The sequence below is a fragment of the Bos mutus genome, chromosome 6, assembly GCF_027580195.1.
Source record: "Bos mutus isolate GX-2022 chromosome 6, NWIPB_WYAK_1.1, whole genome shotgun sequence".
In the NCBI taxonomy this organism is placed as follows: Eukaryota; Metazoa; Chordata; class Mammalia; order Artiodactyla; family Bovidae; genus Bos; species Bos mutus.
In genome coordinates this window covers 84450159-84466484 of record NC_091622.1, presented here as the reverse complement: position 1 = coordinate 84466484, position 16326 = coordinate 84450159, and the positions used below count along the sequence as shown (strand labels likewise).

Genomic DNA, 16326 nt, shown 5'->3' with positions numbered 1-16326 from the left:
AACATGCACTGTATCATGGAAAAAGCAAAAGAGTTCCAGAGAAACATCTATTTCTGCTTTATTGACTATGTTAAAGCCTTTGACTGTGTGGACCACAATAAACTGTGGAAAAGTCTGAAAGAGATGGGAATACCAGACCACCTGACCTGCCTCTTAAGAAACCTATATGCAGGTCAGGAAGCAACAGTTAGAACTGGACATGGAACAACAGACTGGTTCCAAATAGGAAAAGGAGTACGTCAAGGCTGCATATTGTCACCCTGTTTATGTAACTTCTATGCAGAGTACATCATGAGAAACGCTGGGCTGGAAGACGAACAAGCTGGAATCAAGATTGCTGGGAGAAATATCAAGAACCTCAGATATGCAGATGACACCACCCTTATGGCAGAAAGTGAAGAGGAACTAAAAAGCCTCTTGATGAAAGTGAAAGTGGAGAGTGAAAAAGTTGGCTTAAAGCTCAACATTCAGAAAACGAAGATCATGGCATCTGGTCCCATCACTTCATGGGAAATAGATGGGGAAACAGTGGAAACAGTGGCTGATTTTATTTTTTTGTGCTTCAAAATCACTGCAGATGGTGATTGCAGCCATGAAATTAAAAGACGCTTAGTCCTTGGAAGGAAAGTTATGACCAACCTAGATAGCATAATATTACTTTGCCAACAAAGGTCCATCTAGTCAAGGCTATGGTTTTTCCTGTGGTCATGTATGGATGTGAAAGTTGGACTGTGAAGAAAGCTGAGCTCAGAAGAATTGATGCTTTTGAACTGTGATGTTGGAGAAGACTCTTGAGAGTCCCTGGGAGTGCAAGGAGATCCAACCAGTCTGTCCTAAAGGAGATCAGTCCTGGGTGTTCATTGGAAGGAGTGAGGCTCAAGCTGAAACTCCAATACTTTGGCCACCTCATGTGAAGAGTTGACTCATTGGAAAAGACTCTGATGCTGGGAAGGATTGGAGACAGGAGGAGAAGGGGATGTCAGAGGATGACATGGATGCATGGCATCACTGACGCAATGGACATGAGTTTGAGTGAACTCTGAGAGTTGGTGATGGACAGGGAGGCCTGGTGTGCTGTGATACATGGGGTCACAAAGAGTCGGACACGACTGAGTGACTGAACTGAACTGAACTGAAATAAAGAGGTGAGGATTTAGAAAAAGAAAAATTCCACTGCACTCCAGGTGAGAATGTACATTGGTGCAGCCACTGTGGAAAACGGTATGGAAGCTTTTCAAAAGATCACCAGTAGAACTACACCACTATCCAGTGATCTCTCTTTCTGCTATATATCTAAAGAAATGAAAACAGAATATGGATGAGACATCTTCAGTTCAGTTCAGTTCAGTCGCTCAGTCATATGAGACTCTTTGCAACCTCATGGAGTGCAGTACAGCAAGCCTCTTTGTCCACTGCCAACTCTTGGAGTTTACTCAAACTCAAGTCCATTGAGTCGGTGATGCCATGCAGCCATCTCATCCTCTGTCGTCCCCTTCTCCTCCTACCTAAATCTTGCCCAGCATCAAGGTCTTTTCCAATGAGTTAGTTCTTTGTATCAGGTGGCCAAAGTAATGGAGTTTCAGCATCAGCATCAGTCCTTCCAATGAATATTCAGGACTGATTTCCTTTAGGATGGACTGGTTGGATCTCCGTGCAGAACAAGGGACTCTCAAGAGTCTTCTCCAACACCACAACTCAAAAGCATCAATTCTTCCATGTGAAGCTTTCTTTATAGTTCAACTCTCACATCCACACATGACTACTAGAAAAATCATAGCTTTGACTGGATGGACTTCGTTGGCAAAGTAATGTCTCTGCTTTTTAATATGCTGTCTGGGTTGGTCACAACTTTTCTTCCAAGGCACAAGCGTCTTTTAATTTCATGGCTGCAGTCACCATCTGTGGTGATTTTGGATTCTCAAAAAATAGTCTGTCACTGTTTCCACTGTTTCCCCATCTATTTGCCATGAAGTGATGGGACTGGATGCCATGATGTTAGTTTTCTGAATGTTGAGCTTTAAGCAAACTTTTTCACTCTCAAGTTTCACTTTCATCAAGATGCTCTTTAGTTCTTCACTTTCTGCCAAAAGGTTGGTGTCATCTACATATCTGAGGTTATTGATATTTCTCCTGGCAATCTTGATTCCAGCTGTGCTTCATCCAGCCCAGCATTTCTCATGATGTACTGAGCATATAAGTTAAATTAAATAAGGGTGACAATATACAGCCTGACATACTCCTTTCCCTATTTGGAACCAGTTTGTTGTTTCATGTCCAGTTCTAACCATTGCTTCCTGACCTGCATACAGATTTCTAAAGAGGTTAGATGGTCTGTTTTTCCCATATCTTTAAGAATTTCCAGAGTTTTTTGTGGTCCACACAGTCAAAGGCTTTGGCATAGTCAATAAAAGAGAAGTAGATGATTTTCTGGAACTCTCTTGCTTTTTCGATGATCGAACAGATGCTGGCAATTTGATAGCTTCACCCTAGTGCTAATTGCTGTATTATTCACAAAAGTCAAGGTATGAATTAAAACTTAGTGTCTTTAAATGAATGAATAGATAAAGAAAATGTGGTGTATGTATGTGAAGGAATATTATTTAACAAAGAAGACAAAAGAAATACTTCCACATTTGAAAACTTGTTATTGTGCTAGGTGAAGTAAGTCAGTGAATGACAAATATTATTTAGCATCACTTATACATGCAGCCTAATAATTCAAACTCATAGAAGTAGAGAGTAGACTGGTGTTTTCCAGGGTTTAGGAGTTGAAAGAGTAGAGAGACAAGCTTTGAGTAATAGGGAACAGGCTTTGAGTAATAAAATAAATAAGTTCTTGGGAACATTGTACAACATGGTAGTTAGCTGTGATCATAGACAAATAAATAAATTCTCAATAATGAAGGATTACATTATGTAACTCTGTTTCACATAAATAAAACAAATATATTCTTTGGAAAAAAGAAACTATATTAAAATTAAAATATTTCCCAGTGTTGGACAAATGTTACTATATGTCAGATAAATTCTTACTAGAAATTTTGTGTAAATCTATAAACATGCATTGACATTAGAGATTAAAATTATTTTATAAACATTTAAATTTTTTAAATATTGAATGACTTTTCACTATGAAGTCACTTACCAGTGTCTCTCTTTTATGTTTAACGTTTTTTTAATTGGAGATAACCGATTTAAAATGTTACATTAGTTTCTACCATGCAACAACGTTTTGTTGTTAAGTCACTCAGTTGTGTCCGACTCTGCAATCCCATGGACTGCACCACACCAGGCATCCCCATCCTAAACTATTTCCAGGCCTTTGGTCTCATGTTCATTGAATCAGTGACACCCTCCAACCATCTCATCCACTGTTGCTCCCTTCTCCTCCTGCTTTCAGTCTTTCTCAGAATCTGAGTCTTTTCAGACGAGTTGGCTCCTCCATCAGGTGGCCAAAGTACTGGAACTTCAGCTTCTGCATCAATACTTCTAATGAGTATTCAGGATTGACTTCCTTTAGGATTGACTGGTTTGATTTCCTTGCAGTTCAAGGGAATTTCAAGAGTCTTCTCCAATGCCACAGATGAAAAGCTTAATTTTTTCAGCACTCAGCCTTCTTTATGGTCCACCTCTCACATCTGTATATGATTACTGGAAAAAAATTTAGCTTTGACTAGTTGGACCTTTGTTGGCAAAGTGATGTCTCTGATTTTTAATATGCTACCTAATTCTGTCATAGATTTTTTTCCAAAGAGCAATCGTCTTTTAATTTCATGGCTGCAGTCATATCCACAGTGATTTTGGAGCTCCCCAAAATAAAGTCGGTCACTCTTTCCATTGTTTCCCCATCTATTTGCCATGGTCCTTCTAGTGAAGTTTCATGTATGGATGGAAGAGTTGGACCATAAAGAGAGTTGAGAACTGAAGATTTGATGCTTTTGAATGTGGAGTTGCAGAAGACTGGTGAGAGTCACTTGGACTACAAAGAGATCAAAGCAGTCAGTCCTAAGGGAAATTAGTCCTGAATTTTCATTGGAATGACTGATGCTGAAGCTAAAGCTCCAATACTTTGGCCACCTGTTCCTCAGAGTCACATCACTTTTATTTAGTGTCTTGGCATGCATAAAGTATTTGTTGTGCCATTATAAAATCAGCCTCCTGTGTCCCTGGTCACATCTCTCATTTTATTGATTACTTTGAACTATCTTTGTTATGTTCTTGTACAAGGAATATCCCCAGCTGGAGGTCTTAGACCCAAATATGCCTTGGGAAAACATCTTGGTGTATGCACAAGCAGCGTTCTGAACTTGTGCCGACCTGCATTCCCAGGTCCACATTATGTTTCTACTTAGTTTAGGCCATGACGATCCCAACTAATAAACTGATGTACTTTTGTTTAGATTATGGTATTGCTATATTTTGCTTTTATTCTTTTCCCATGGTGTGTTTCTTATGGCTTAGCCAGACCAACAGGCAGCTGATTGTTAATCACTTCAAGAGCAGAAGGGGAAGACAGAGGAAGAGATGATTGGATGAATTCACAGACATGATGGACATGAGTTTGAGCAAGTTGTGGGATATGATGATAGACAGGGAAGCCTGGCACACTGCAGTCCATGGGGTTGCAGAGTCAGACACAACTGAGCTACTGAACTGAACTGATGAGACTGGATGCCATGATCTTTGCTTGTTGAATGTTGAGTTTGAAGCCAGCTATCTCACTCTCCTCCTTCATCTTCATCAAGATGCTCTTTAGTTCCTCTTTGCTTTCTGCCATAAGACTGGTGTCATCTGCATACCTGAGGTTTTTGCTGTTTCTCCTAGCACTCTTGATTCCACCTTGAGCTTCATCCAGCCTGGCATTTCTCATGAGGTACTCTGCATGCAAGTTAAATAAGCAGGGTTACAATACACAGGTTTGACATATTCCTTTCCCAGTTTAAAACCAGTCTGTTGTTCCATGTCTTGTTCTAACTTTTGCTTCATACAGGTTTTGCAGGAGGCAGGTATGGTGACCTGGTATTTCCATCTCTTTAAGAATTTTCCACAGTTTCTTGTGATTCACACAATAAAGTCTTTAATGTAGTCAATGAAGCATAAATTGATGTTTATCTGGAATTCCCTTGTTCTTTCTATGATCCAGCAGATGTTGGCAATTTGATCTCTGGTTCCTCTGCCTTTTCTAAATTCACTTTGAGCATCTGGAAGTTCTCAGTTCACAAACTGTTGAAGCCAAGCTTGGAGAATTTTGAGCATTACTTTGGTAGAATGTGAGATGAGAACAATTCTGCAGTAGTTTGAACATTCTTTGGCATTTTCTTTCTTTGGGATTGGAATGAAAACTGACCTTTTCTAGTCCTGTGACCACTGGTGAGTTTTCCAAGTTTGCTGGCATATTAAGTGCATAACTTTAATAGTATCATCTTTTGTGCTATGCTTAGTCACTCAAATTGTCTGACTCTTTGTGACCCCAATGACTGTAGCATGCCAGCCTCCTTGGGATTAGAAATAGCTCAGCTGGAATTTCATCACCTCCACTAGCTCTGTTCATAGTAATGTTTCCTAAGACCCATTTGACTTTGCACTCCAGGATTTCTGGCTCTAGATGAGTGTTCACACCATCGTGGCTATCTGGTTCATTAAGATCTTTTTTGTCTAAACTTTTGTGTATTCTTGCCACCTCCTCTTAATACCGTTTGCTTCTGTTCAGATCAGATCAGATCAGTCACTCAGTCGTGTCTGACTCTTTGTGATCCCATGAATAGCAGCACGCCAGGCCTCCCTGTCCATCACCAACTCCCAGAGTTCACTCAGACTCATGTCCATCGAGTCAGTGATGCCATCCAGCCATCTCATCCTCTGTCGTCCCCTTCTCCTCCTGCCCCCAATCCCTCCCAGCATCAGAGTCTTTTCCAATGAGTCAACTCTTCGCATGAGGTGGCCAAAGTACTGGAGTTTCAGCTTTAGCATCATTCCTTCCAAAGAAATCCCAGGGCTGATCTCCTTCAGAATGGACTGGTTGGATCTCCTTGCAGTCCAAGGGACTCTCAAGAGTCTTCTCTTAGGTTCCTACAATTTCTGCCTTTATTTTGCTCATATTTGCATGAAATGTTTCCTTGGTACTCTAATTTTCTTGAAGAGATCTCTAGTCTTTACCATTCTATTGTTTTCTTCTATCTTTGCATTGATCACTTAGGAAAGCTATCTTATCTCTCCTTGTTATTCTTTGAAACTCTGCATTCAGATGGATATATTTTTTCTTTTCTCCATTGTCTTTCACTTCTCTTCTTTTCTCAGCTATTTGTAAGGCCCCTCAGACTACCATTTTGCTTGTTTGCATTTCTATTTCCTGGGGATGGTTTTAATCATGGCCTCCTGTACCATATTATGAATTTCTGTCCATAGTTCTTCAGGCACTTGGTCTATCAGATCTAAATCCTTGACTCTAATTGTCACTTCCTCTGTATAATCATCAAAAGGGATTTGATTTAGGTCATACCTGAATTGTCTAGTGGTTTTCCCTACTCTCTTCAATTTAAGTCTGAATTTGCCAATAAGAAGTTTTAGATATGAGCCACAGTCAGCTCCCAGTCTTGTTTTTTGCTGACTGTATAGAGCTTCTCCATCTTTGGCTGCAAAGAATTTAATCAATCTGACTTTAGTATTGACCATCTGGTGATGTCCATGTGTAAAGTCATCTTGTGTTGTTGGAAGAGGGTGTTTGCCATAATCAGTGTGTATTCTCTTGGCAAAACTCTGTTAGTCTTTGCCCTGCTTCATTTTGTACTGCAAGGCCAACTTTGCCTGTTACTCTTGGTATCTTGCCTTCCTTCTTTTGCGTGCTGGTCCCTTATGGTAAAAAGGACATCTTTTGTTTGGTGTTAGTTCTAGAAAGTCTTGTAGGTCATCAAATTCAGCTTCTTTGGCATCATTGGTTGGGGCATATACTTGGATTATTGTGATTTTGAATGATTTGCCTTGAAACCAACAGAGATGTTTCTGTCATTTTTGAGATTGCACCCAAGTTTTGCTTTTTGAACTCTTTTGTTGACTATGAGGGCTACTGTATTTCTCTAAGTGATTCTTTCCCACAGTAGTAGATGTAATGGTCAGTTAAATTAAATTCATCTATTGTGGTCCATTTTAGTCCACTGATTCCTAAAATGTCAGTGTCACGCTTGCCATCTCCTGTTTGATCTCTTCCAATTTACCTTGATTCGTAGGCCTAACATTCCAGGTTCCTATGCAATGTTGTTCATTACAGCATTGGACTTTACTTTCACCACCAGTTCAGGTAAGTTCAGTTGCTCAGTTATGTCCGACTGTGAATCGCAGCACGCAAGGCCCCCCTCTGCATCACCAACTTCCGGAGTCCACCCAATCCCATGTCCATTGAGTCAGTGATGCCATCCAACCATCTCATCCTCTGACGTCCCCTTCTCCTCCTGCCCCCAATCTCTCCCAGCATCAGAGTCTTTTCCAATGAGTCAACTCTTCGCATGAGGTGGCCAAAGTACTGGAGTTTCAGCTTTAGCATCATTCCTTCCAAAGAACACCCACGACCAATCTCCTTTAGAATGGACTGGTTGTATCTCCTTGCATTCAGGGACTCTCAAGAGTCTTCTCCAACACCACAGTTCAAAAGCATCAATTCTTCGGCACTCAGCTTTCCTCACAGTCCAACTCTCACATCCATACGTGACCATAGGAAAAACCATAGCCTTGACTGCTGCTGCTAAGTTGCTTCAGTGGTGTCCGACTCTGTGCGACCCCATAGAGGGCAGCCCATCAGGCCCCTCCATCCATGGGATTTTCCAGGCAAGAGTACTGGAGTGGGTTGCCATTGCCTTCTCCATAGCCTTGACTAGATGGACCTTTGTTGGCAAAGTAATGTCTCTGCTTTTGAATATGCTATCTAGGTTGGTCATAACTTTCCTTCCAAGGAGTAAGCATCTTTTAATTTCATGGCTGCAATCACCATCTGCAGTGATTTTGGAGCCCAGAAAAATAAAGTCTGCCACTGTTTCCACTGTTTTCCCATCTATTTCCCATAAAGTGATGGGACCAGATGACATGATCGTCATTTTCTGAATGTTGAGTTTTAAGCCAACTTTTTCAGTCTCCTCTTTCACTTTCATCAAGAGGTTCTTTAGTTCTTCACTTTCTGCCATAAGGGTGGTGTCATCTGCATATCTGAGGTTATTGGTATTTTTCCTGGCGATCTTGACTCCAGCTTGTGCTTCTTCCAGCCCAGTGTTTCTCATGATGTACTCTGCATATAAGTTAAATAAGTAGGGTGACAATATACAGCCTTGACGTACTCCCTTTCAACACCAGAGACATCCACAAATAGCTGTCATTTTCACTATGGGTCAGCCTCTTCATTTCTTTTGGGACTGTTTCTCTGACTTCTTCAGTCACATATTGGACACCTACAGACCTGGGGAGGGTTCATCTTTCGGTGTTATATTGTTTTGCCTTTTCATACTGTTTATGGGTTTCTCAAAGCAGAATGCTGAAGTGGTTTGCCGTTCCCTTCTCAAGTACAACCTGAATCATGCTAAATATATATATATGCCTGTCTCTGACCTGCATCCCATCCCACCCCTCTCTGTTTTTGTGGCAATCTCTAAGGTGTCCACGTCTTTTTGACCCCATCAACTGTTGCCTGCTAGGCTCCTCTGTTAGTAGGATTTTCCAGTGCAGAATGCTGGAGTGGTTTGCTATTTCTTCCTCCTGAGGATCTCCCTGAACCAGGGATGAAACGTGTGTCTGTGCTTCTCCTGCAGATTCTTTACCACTGTTCCACCTAGGAAGACCCAGAGCACCAGGCTGAGCTGCCTGTGGTATACAGCAACTTCTAACTGCCTGTCTACTTTACACATGATAGTGTATATATGTTAGGACTATTCACTCAATTCATCCAACTGGGTTCTACTCCTGCTGTGTCCACAAATCTGTTCTCTACATCTGTATTTCTATTCCTACCCTACAAATGGGGTTATCAGTACTATTTTTTTCTAGGTTACAATATTAATATATGATATTCTTTTTTCTCTTTCTGACTTACTTTACTCTTTAAAACAACACCAGGTTCCATCAGTGTCTCTTAACATCACATCTTATTTTTTTTGCTATATTATCAGTGCAATGTTATCAAAGCTTACAATGTACTAATCTTGTCCATGACCACAATTTCCAATATCATTTAGCATTAGTTTCATATTTATATGTACTTAATGATGCAGTTTATGCCCTAATAGAGTACATCTATTTATTTTATTGATTTTTTTATCTGATAAATATTATGTTTCTGTGTCTGTCTTGGAACTTCTGTCACGATTATTTGTTTTCCTGAGATATATTCAAAAGTACTCATTCCTTAAATTCCTGTGTATTAGGAAAGGTCTACCTATTTTTTTTTTTTTTTTTTTAACGAAAGGGCAGCAGGGCTTTGTTTATTTTTTTATGGTGTATAGTTCTTTTCCTCAAAGCTTTTTACATACTTTCCCATGATTTTCTACAATTTAATGTTCTGCATTCTCTGTCAATGATGATTGCACTTTGGTGTGGGTAAATAACTTCCTTCTTCACAAACCCAAGGAAATCTTGCTTCTAAGTCAGCCATTCAAAGCCTTCAACCAAATCCTGGTGGGGTCTTCTGTTCCTTGACAGAAGTTAGAAGGGGTAGTGTTCTATGCGTTGCCATCCTTCCATCTCACCACTGCATGTGCAGCCCTCTGTTATTGTTGTTGTTCAGTCACCCAGTTGTGTCTACTCTTTGCAACCCCATGAACTGCAGCATAACGGGGCTCTCTGTTCCTCACCATCCCCCAGAGTTTGCCCAAGTTCATGTTCATTTTCAGTGTTGCCATCCAACCGTCTCATCCTCTGATGCCCTCTTCTCCTTCTATCCTCAATCTTTCCCAGTATCATATACTTTTCCAATGAGTTGTTTGTTATCAGATCACCAAAATACAGGAGCTTCAACTTCAACATCAGTACTTCCAGTGAATATTCAGGATTGATCTCCCTTATGATTGACTGGTTTGATCTCCTTGCTATCCAAGGGACTTTCAGGAGTCTTCTCTAGCACCACAGTTGAAGGCATTAGTTATTTGGCATTTTACCTTAGGAAGATCATAGCCTTGACTATTCAGACCTTTTTTGGCAGAGTAATGTTTCTGGTTTTCAACACACAGCCCTCTTTGCTGCTGCTGCTAAGTCACTTCAGTCGTGTCCGACTCTGTGTGACCCCATAGATGGCAGCCCACCAGGCTCCCCCGTCCCTGGGATTCTCCAGGCAAGAACACTGGAGTGGGTTGCCATTTCCTTCTCCAATGCATGAAAGTGAAAAGTGAACGTGAAGTTGCTCAGTTGTGTCCGACCTTCAGAGACCCCATGCACTGCAGCCTTCCAGGCTCTGTCCATGGGATTTTCCAGGCAAGAGCACTGGAGTGGGGTGCCATTGCCTTCTCCCAGCCCTCTTTAGCCTGAAGCAAAAATGCCAGCATCTATTCAGTCTCAGGCCCTACTTCTTGCCCAGAGGGTCACATGAAGCTTTTTTTGCTTTCATCTGAAATGTCAGGACCATGAAGATCACAGACTGAAACCATTTCCTGTTACTGCTGAAGTCTTGTTAACACTGACACTCCAGCCCAAACCTGGGGAAGAGTGAAGAAGTGGGGAAAGGGTTCCTCTTTCATAGACCTTCCCCTCCATGCTGCTTCCTGTCACTATCATGTTCCCAATACCACACTCAGCAAGTTAGATCAAAATTCTGTATTCTCAAGCTACACATTCTAATCATCATTCCTAGTTCTGTATTTTCAGAATGCTATTTCCAACTGGAAATTAGTTTCTCTCCCACTTCCCATAATTACTGAGACTATAAAGCATCCAACACATTCAAACTGATGAGCCATCACATCTAGAAATATCTCAAGAGGAAACAAAATTTCCTATGATTTTCATATTCTTGGTGATATCATTTATGACACAATTTATCATATAATTAATTACACAATATATTTTTATAATATATAACTGCTTTAGGTATATCATGTCCTTAACGAACTTTTCAAGTTGCTATTTATTTATTCAATTTTAGCTATAAAGAGAATGCTATGAAGTTATCAAGAATTCACCATGATCAGCCTGTGAAACCCCTGGACCGAGCAGTCTTCTGGGTTGAGTTTGTCATGCGCCACAAAGGAGCCAAGCACCTTCGACCAGCTTTCCATGACCTCAACTGGTTCCAGTACCACTCTTTGGATGTGATTGGCTTCCTGCTAGCTTGCGTGGCAACTGTTGCATTCCTGGTCACTAAATGTTGCCTGTTTTGTTACTGGAAGTTTGGTAAGACTGCAAAGAAGAAAAAGAGAGAATAGTTTTTCTGTCTTTTTTTTTTTTTTTGACAGTTGAACTAGAAACCTTGACAGAGTCTATCTGAATAATCCAGCCACTGATTTGGAAAAGATTTCTCTCCTATTCTTCTGGGTTCTTTTCCATTCTTCAACTTATCATGTTAAAGATCAAAGACTCACTCCAAAAATATGCCACATGATTCAGAATTAAGGTTTAAAATAATCTATTCTTTACAAAGATACAACAGATGAATAAACACATGGAAATTGTTACCATTAAAGACTTAGTGCTTTATTTTATTCATTGCTTTTAGTTCAACCAGTTGAGATGCTGTTTGAGGCCTCAGGAACATAATGATTTATTCTATTTCCATACTGATCAGGTTGAATATTTCTTAAATATATAACATAATTTAGGGTTCAATAATCAATAATTATTTCATATTCTCTAAAAGAACTATACAAGAACTAATGCAGAACACACTCTAGACAGAGCTTCTTTGCCAGTAAGGAATATTGAAGTCTGTTAGGGTTTCTACTCTGCTATAAAGCACATTTTACACCATCAATTTCCTTCCATATTATTCCACATTAGACTTTGTCCCTTTTGGAATACAAAACATTGTTTTTGTGTGTGTTGGTGGTGTTTCTCATTTGAAGATTATCCTTCATTTGGATATTAATAATGATAGTACTTCATTTGTACTGTAACACTTCTTGGCTTCAGAGAACTAGCTGACTCTTGTATGTTTGCATGGTTATTGGTATGATAGACCAAAGTAAATGACTGGAATTTAATACCCACTCTTTTAAAATAACTTAAGTACAATAAGGCTGTATATTGTCATTCTGTTTATTTAACTGTATGCAGAGTGCATCATGTGAAATGCTGGTCTGGATGAATCACAAGAAGGAATTGAGATTGCTGCAGAAATGTCAACCTCAGGTGATACACAGTTGATACCTCTCTAATGACAGAAAGTAAAAAGGAACTAAATAGCCTTTTGATGAGGGTAAAAGAGGGGAAAGCTGGCTTAAAGCTGAGCATTAAAAAAAAAAAAAAATCATGGCATCTGGTCCCATCATTTCATGGCAAATAGAAGGAGGAAAAGTGGAAACAGTGCTTTCTTGTCTTCTAAAATCACTGTGGATGGTGACTGTATCAATAAAATTAAAAGACACTTGCTCCTCAGAAGAAAAGCTATGAAAAACCTAGTTCAGTTCAGTTTATTCCTCAGTCATGTCCGACTCTTTGCAACCCCATGAAGCTCAGCACGCCAGGCCTCCCTGTCCATCACCAACTCCTGGAGTTCACCCAAACCCATGTTCATTTAGCCGGTGATGTCATCCAACCATCTCATCCTCTGTTGTACCCTTCTCTTCCAACCCTCAATCTTTCCCAGGGTCTTTCCCAATGAAACTCTTTGCATGGAAAGACATACCATAGTCTGGAATTGGAAGAATCAATATTATCAAAATTTCTACAGTATTCAAGGCAATCTAGATTCAAAGTAATCCCTACCAAATTACCAATGGAAGTTTTCATAAACTATCACAATTAAAGAAAAAAATTAGGGAGACACAAAAGACCCTGAATGATGAAAGCAATTTTGAGAAAGAAAAAAAGAGATGGAGAAATAAGCTTGCCCAGACAACACTATAAAGCTATAGTCATCAAGACAGTATGGTACTGGCACAAAACAGATACAGATTACTGGAACAGCATAGACAGTCCAGAAATAAACCCACAGACCTATCATCAATCTCTAACTGTGGATAAAAAACCAGGATCTTCAATAGGTGGTGCTGGGAAAACTGGAAAGATACATGTAAAGGAATGAAAATAGAACACAATTTAACACCATACACAAAAGTTAACTCAAAATGGATTAAAGACCTAAATGTAAGACCAAACACCAAAACATTCTTTGAATAAATCACAATGATATATATTTTTTTTGATCCATTTCCAAGAGTATTGGAAATGAAAACAAAACTAACAAGTGGGATCAAATTAAACTCAAAAGCTGTTGCACAACAAAATGGAACATGATCAAAATAGGAAGGCAACCTTTGGAGTGGGATTAATCTTCAAAATATTGCAGCAACACAGATAGATGTGGAAGTTATCATACTAAGTGAATAAGGAATACAGAGAAAGATAAGTACCACATTGCTTATATGTGCAAAAAAAAAAAAAAAAAAAACAAAAACCTTATTTACAAAACAAAAACAGACTTACACACTAAAAACAAACTTAAGGTTACAGAAGGGATTAGCAGATATAGACCACTATATTTCAAATAGTTAAATCAACAAGAACTTACTATATATATAGCAGAGAAAATTCTGCTCAATATTGTGTAGCAATGTAAATGTGAAAAGAATTTTGAAAAAGAGCAGATATATGTACATGTATAACTGAATCACTTTGCTGTACACCTGAAACTAACACATTGTTAATCAACTATAATCCAATATAAAATTAAAAATAAAATAAATCTCCTTGCCTTAACATCTCTTAAAGTGTGCATATTTCTGGCAATAAGTGATGATCTCTTCTGTACCTAAAATATCTAGAAGAGTTATCAGTAAAAGAAACACTACAGAGATCTTCTTGTTCAAATGAGCACAAAAATAAAACCAGGAAAAACAATCCAAATAATCTAGCCTTAATAGAATATGAAATCACATAATTTTGGGTTTTCAAATATTACTTAGAAATTATTATGGATTTGTGTTTAAGCCTGAGTATATATTTCCTAACTCAGTGTATTGTGTTTTATCAAGGTTTTTTTTTTTTTTTTAATCACTTCAAAGCAGTTGCTGTCCATTTTAATCCATAATACAAAGTGCACACTTCAAAGTTCAGTCCAACCTACTATAAACTGATAGAGATTGTTAAGGAGAGATCTTTGGATTGTGAGTTTCATGCATTTGGTTTAAGATTTAATTCAAGCAAGAGTTAACCATGAAGATTGTGAAAGGTTTCTGCATCCTTTTCATGCTGCATCTATGTCTCCTTGACTCCGGGAGGACGGGCAAAGTTCTTGTATGGCCTGTGGATTTTAGTCACTGGATTAATTTACAATTTATTCTAGAAGAGCTTCACCTTCGTGGGCATGAGATAACTGTCCTGGTACCTTCACAAAATCTTCTGATTGATCATACCAAGGTTCCCTATCATGTGGAGATCCTCCAGCTTTCAGTAACTGAAGAAACTTTCATGGAAGAGTTCAATAGCATGCTCTATGAAGAAATTTTTGAACTGCCAAAACTCTCATGGTGGGAAATCCAAATAAAACTGGCAGACTTAGTCAGAAAATTTTTATTAACAAACAAAAGAGTGTGTGACAGTGCTATCACAAACAAGGAGTTACTCAGCAGGCTACAGGCAGCCAAGTTTGATGTCTGTATTGCCGACCCTTTAAGTTTTTGTGGGGAATTGGTGGCTGAACTCCTGAATATTCCATTTATATTCACTTTTCGGTTTTTCTATGGGAATGCCATTGAAAGATTGTGTGCTGGGCTTCCTATGCCTTCTTCATATGTTCCTGGTGTCACATCAAGACTGACAGACAAGATGACTTTTATACAGAGGCTGCAGAACTGGTTACTGTATACAGTGAGTGACATGATATATTCATATTATATATTTCCAGAATGGGATGAATATTACAGCAAGGTTTTAGGTAAGAATAATATGTATATAATAAATATTCTTATATTCTATAAATATTGTAAACATTTATCTGACTGTATGAAAACTTACAAATGGTATTTTAGGGTGACTACACTGTTTTGAATGTAAAAATTAATAACACTCTCTCTTTTTTTTTTTTTTTGGTTTTGTGTTATATGATTGGATCATAAAATTCCCTCTTCTAGGGATCTTCCCAACCCACAGATCGAACCCGGGTCTCCTGTATTTCAGATTGATTCTTTACCATCTGAGCCACCAGGGGAACCCTGATATATATCCAAGAAGGAATATTCTCTATATTTAAGTTTAAGTTTTTGGAGTGTCTGGAAAACCCAAATCTGACAGTGTGCTTAATTTCCATAACCTTGGACTACTCTGTGTTCTTGCTTCTCCTGTTTCACAACCTGTTTTCTTCCTGATTAACTTGCTCTTCCTAAGGCTTTATATTTGTGTTCTATGAAGGAATGGTTTGCAATGTGATGAGCATGAAACTAGAAAATAAATAATGTAGTTTGGTTTCATTTGGTCTTGTTTTCAAAAGTGTAAAAATGAAAGAAGTCTTTTTCCTATAGGACCATGTTTCTAGATTTTTACCTCACTTCAGTGTTTTGTTCTTGTTGTTCTATTTAAGGTTAGAGGTCATTAGATGTCAACTAGTGACTTTTGACCCTGAGCATAAATTTTTTCTCTATTTGAACAAGCCCATTTACCCTTTATATTTTGCTTTTGAATAATTTATTTTTTATTATGTTTACATGATTATGGTAAGGAAATTTTGCATAAGAGGCAAATTATCTTATAGAAAGCAGTACATTTCATGTATTATTTAGTTAGATTTTTTGAGGTATTACTAACATGCAGCATTGTATTAGCTTCAGATGGTGACAAAAAATTAGTCAATAGTTAACCTAGAATAGTATGGAAGATTTCATTTGAGCCAATATGAGGATTATAACCCTGGAGAAAATCTGTCAGGAAGCTCTGAGGAATGCTCTGCCCATTAGAAATTAAAGAACTATCATATACGTTTTTGAGGGAAGGGGTTATTCTTGAAAGTGTTATACATCAGAACATTATATTGCCAGTTTATGTAGTCCTAAAAAATGAGTAGTGGGTCATTGTGACCCCTTAAAAGATTAAGGAAAGAATGTTAGCTTATAATGAGTTACCTTGCTGGTGCCAGGATGAAATTTTTTTTTGTAGAGTAAACTTCCCTGTGTCTTCTGAGGGGATTTAGTTAATGTATAATGCAGAAGT

The 16326-nt window shown here is 38.6% G+C and overlaps 1 protein-coding gene and 1 pseudogene across 1 annotated transcript in view; both read left to right on the top strand.

Moving 5' to 3' along the window:
* Window positions 1–11390, top strand: part of LOC102284258 (UDP-glucuronosyltransferase 2C1-like) — a 38863-nt pseudogene extending 27473 nt beyond the window's left edge.
* Window positions 11391–14337: 2947 nt separating this feature from the next.
* LOC102273603 (UDP-glucuronosyltransferase 2C1-like) overlaps window positions 14338–16326 on the top strand; it is a 28859-nt gene continuing 26870 nt past the window's right edge. The window contains exon 1 of the mRNA XM_070372960.1: window positions 14338–15058. Coding sequence (XP_070229061.1) covers window positions 14338–15058 — 721 coding nt within the window. The remainder of the gene's footprint in view (window positions 15059–16326) is intronic.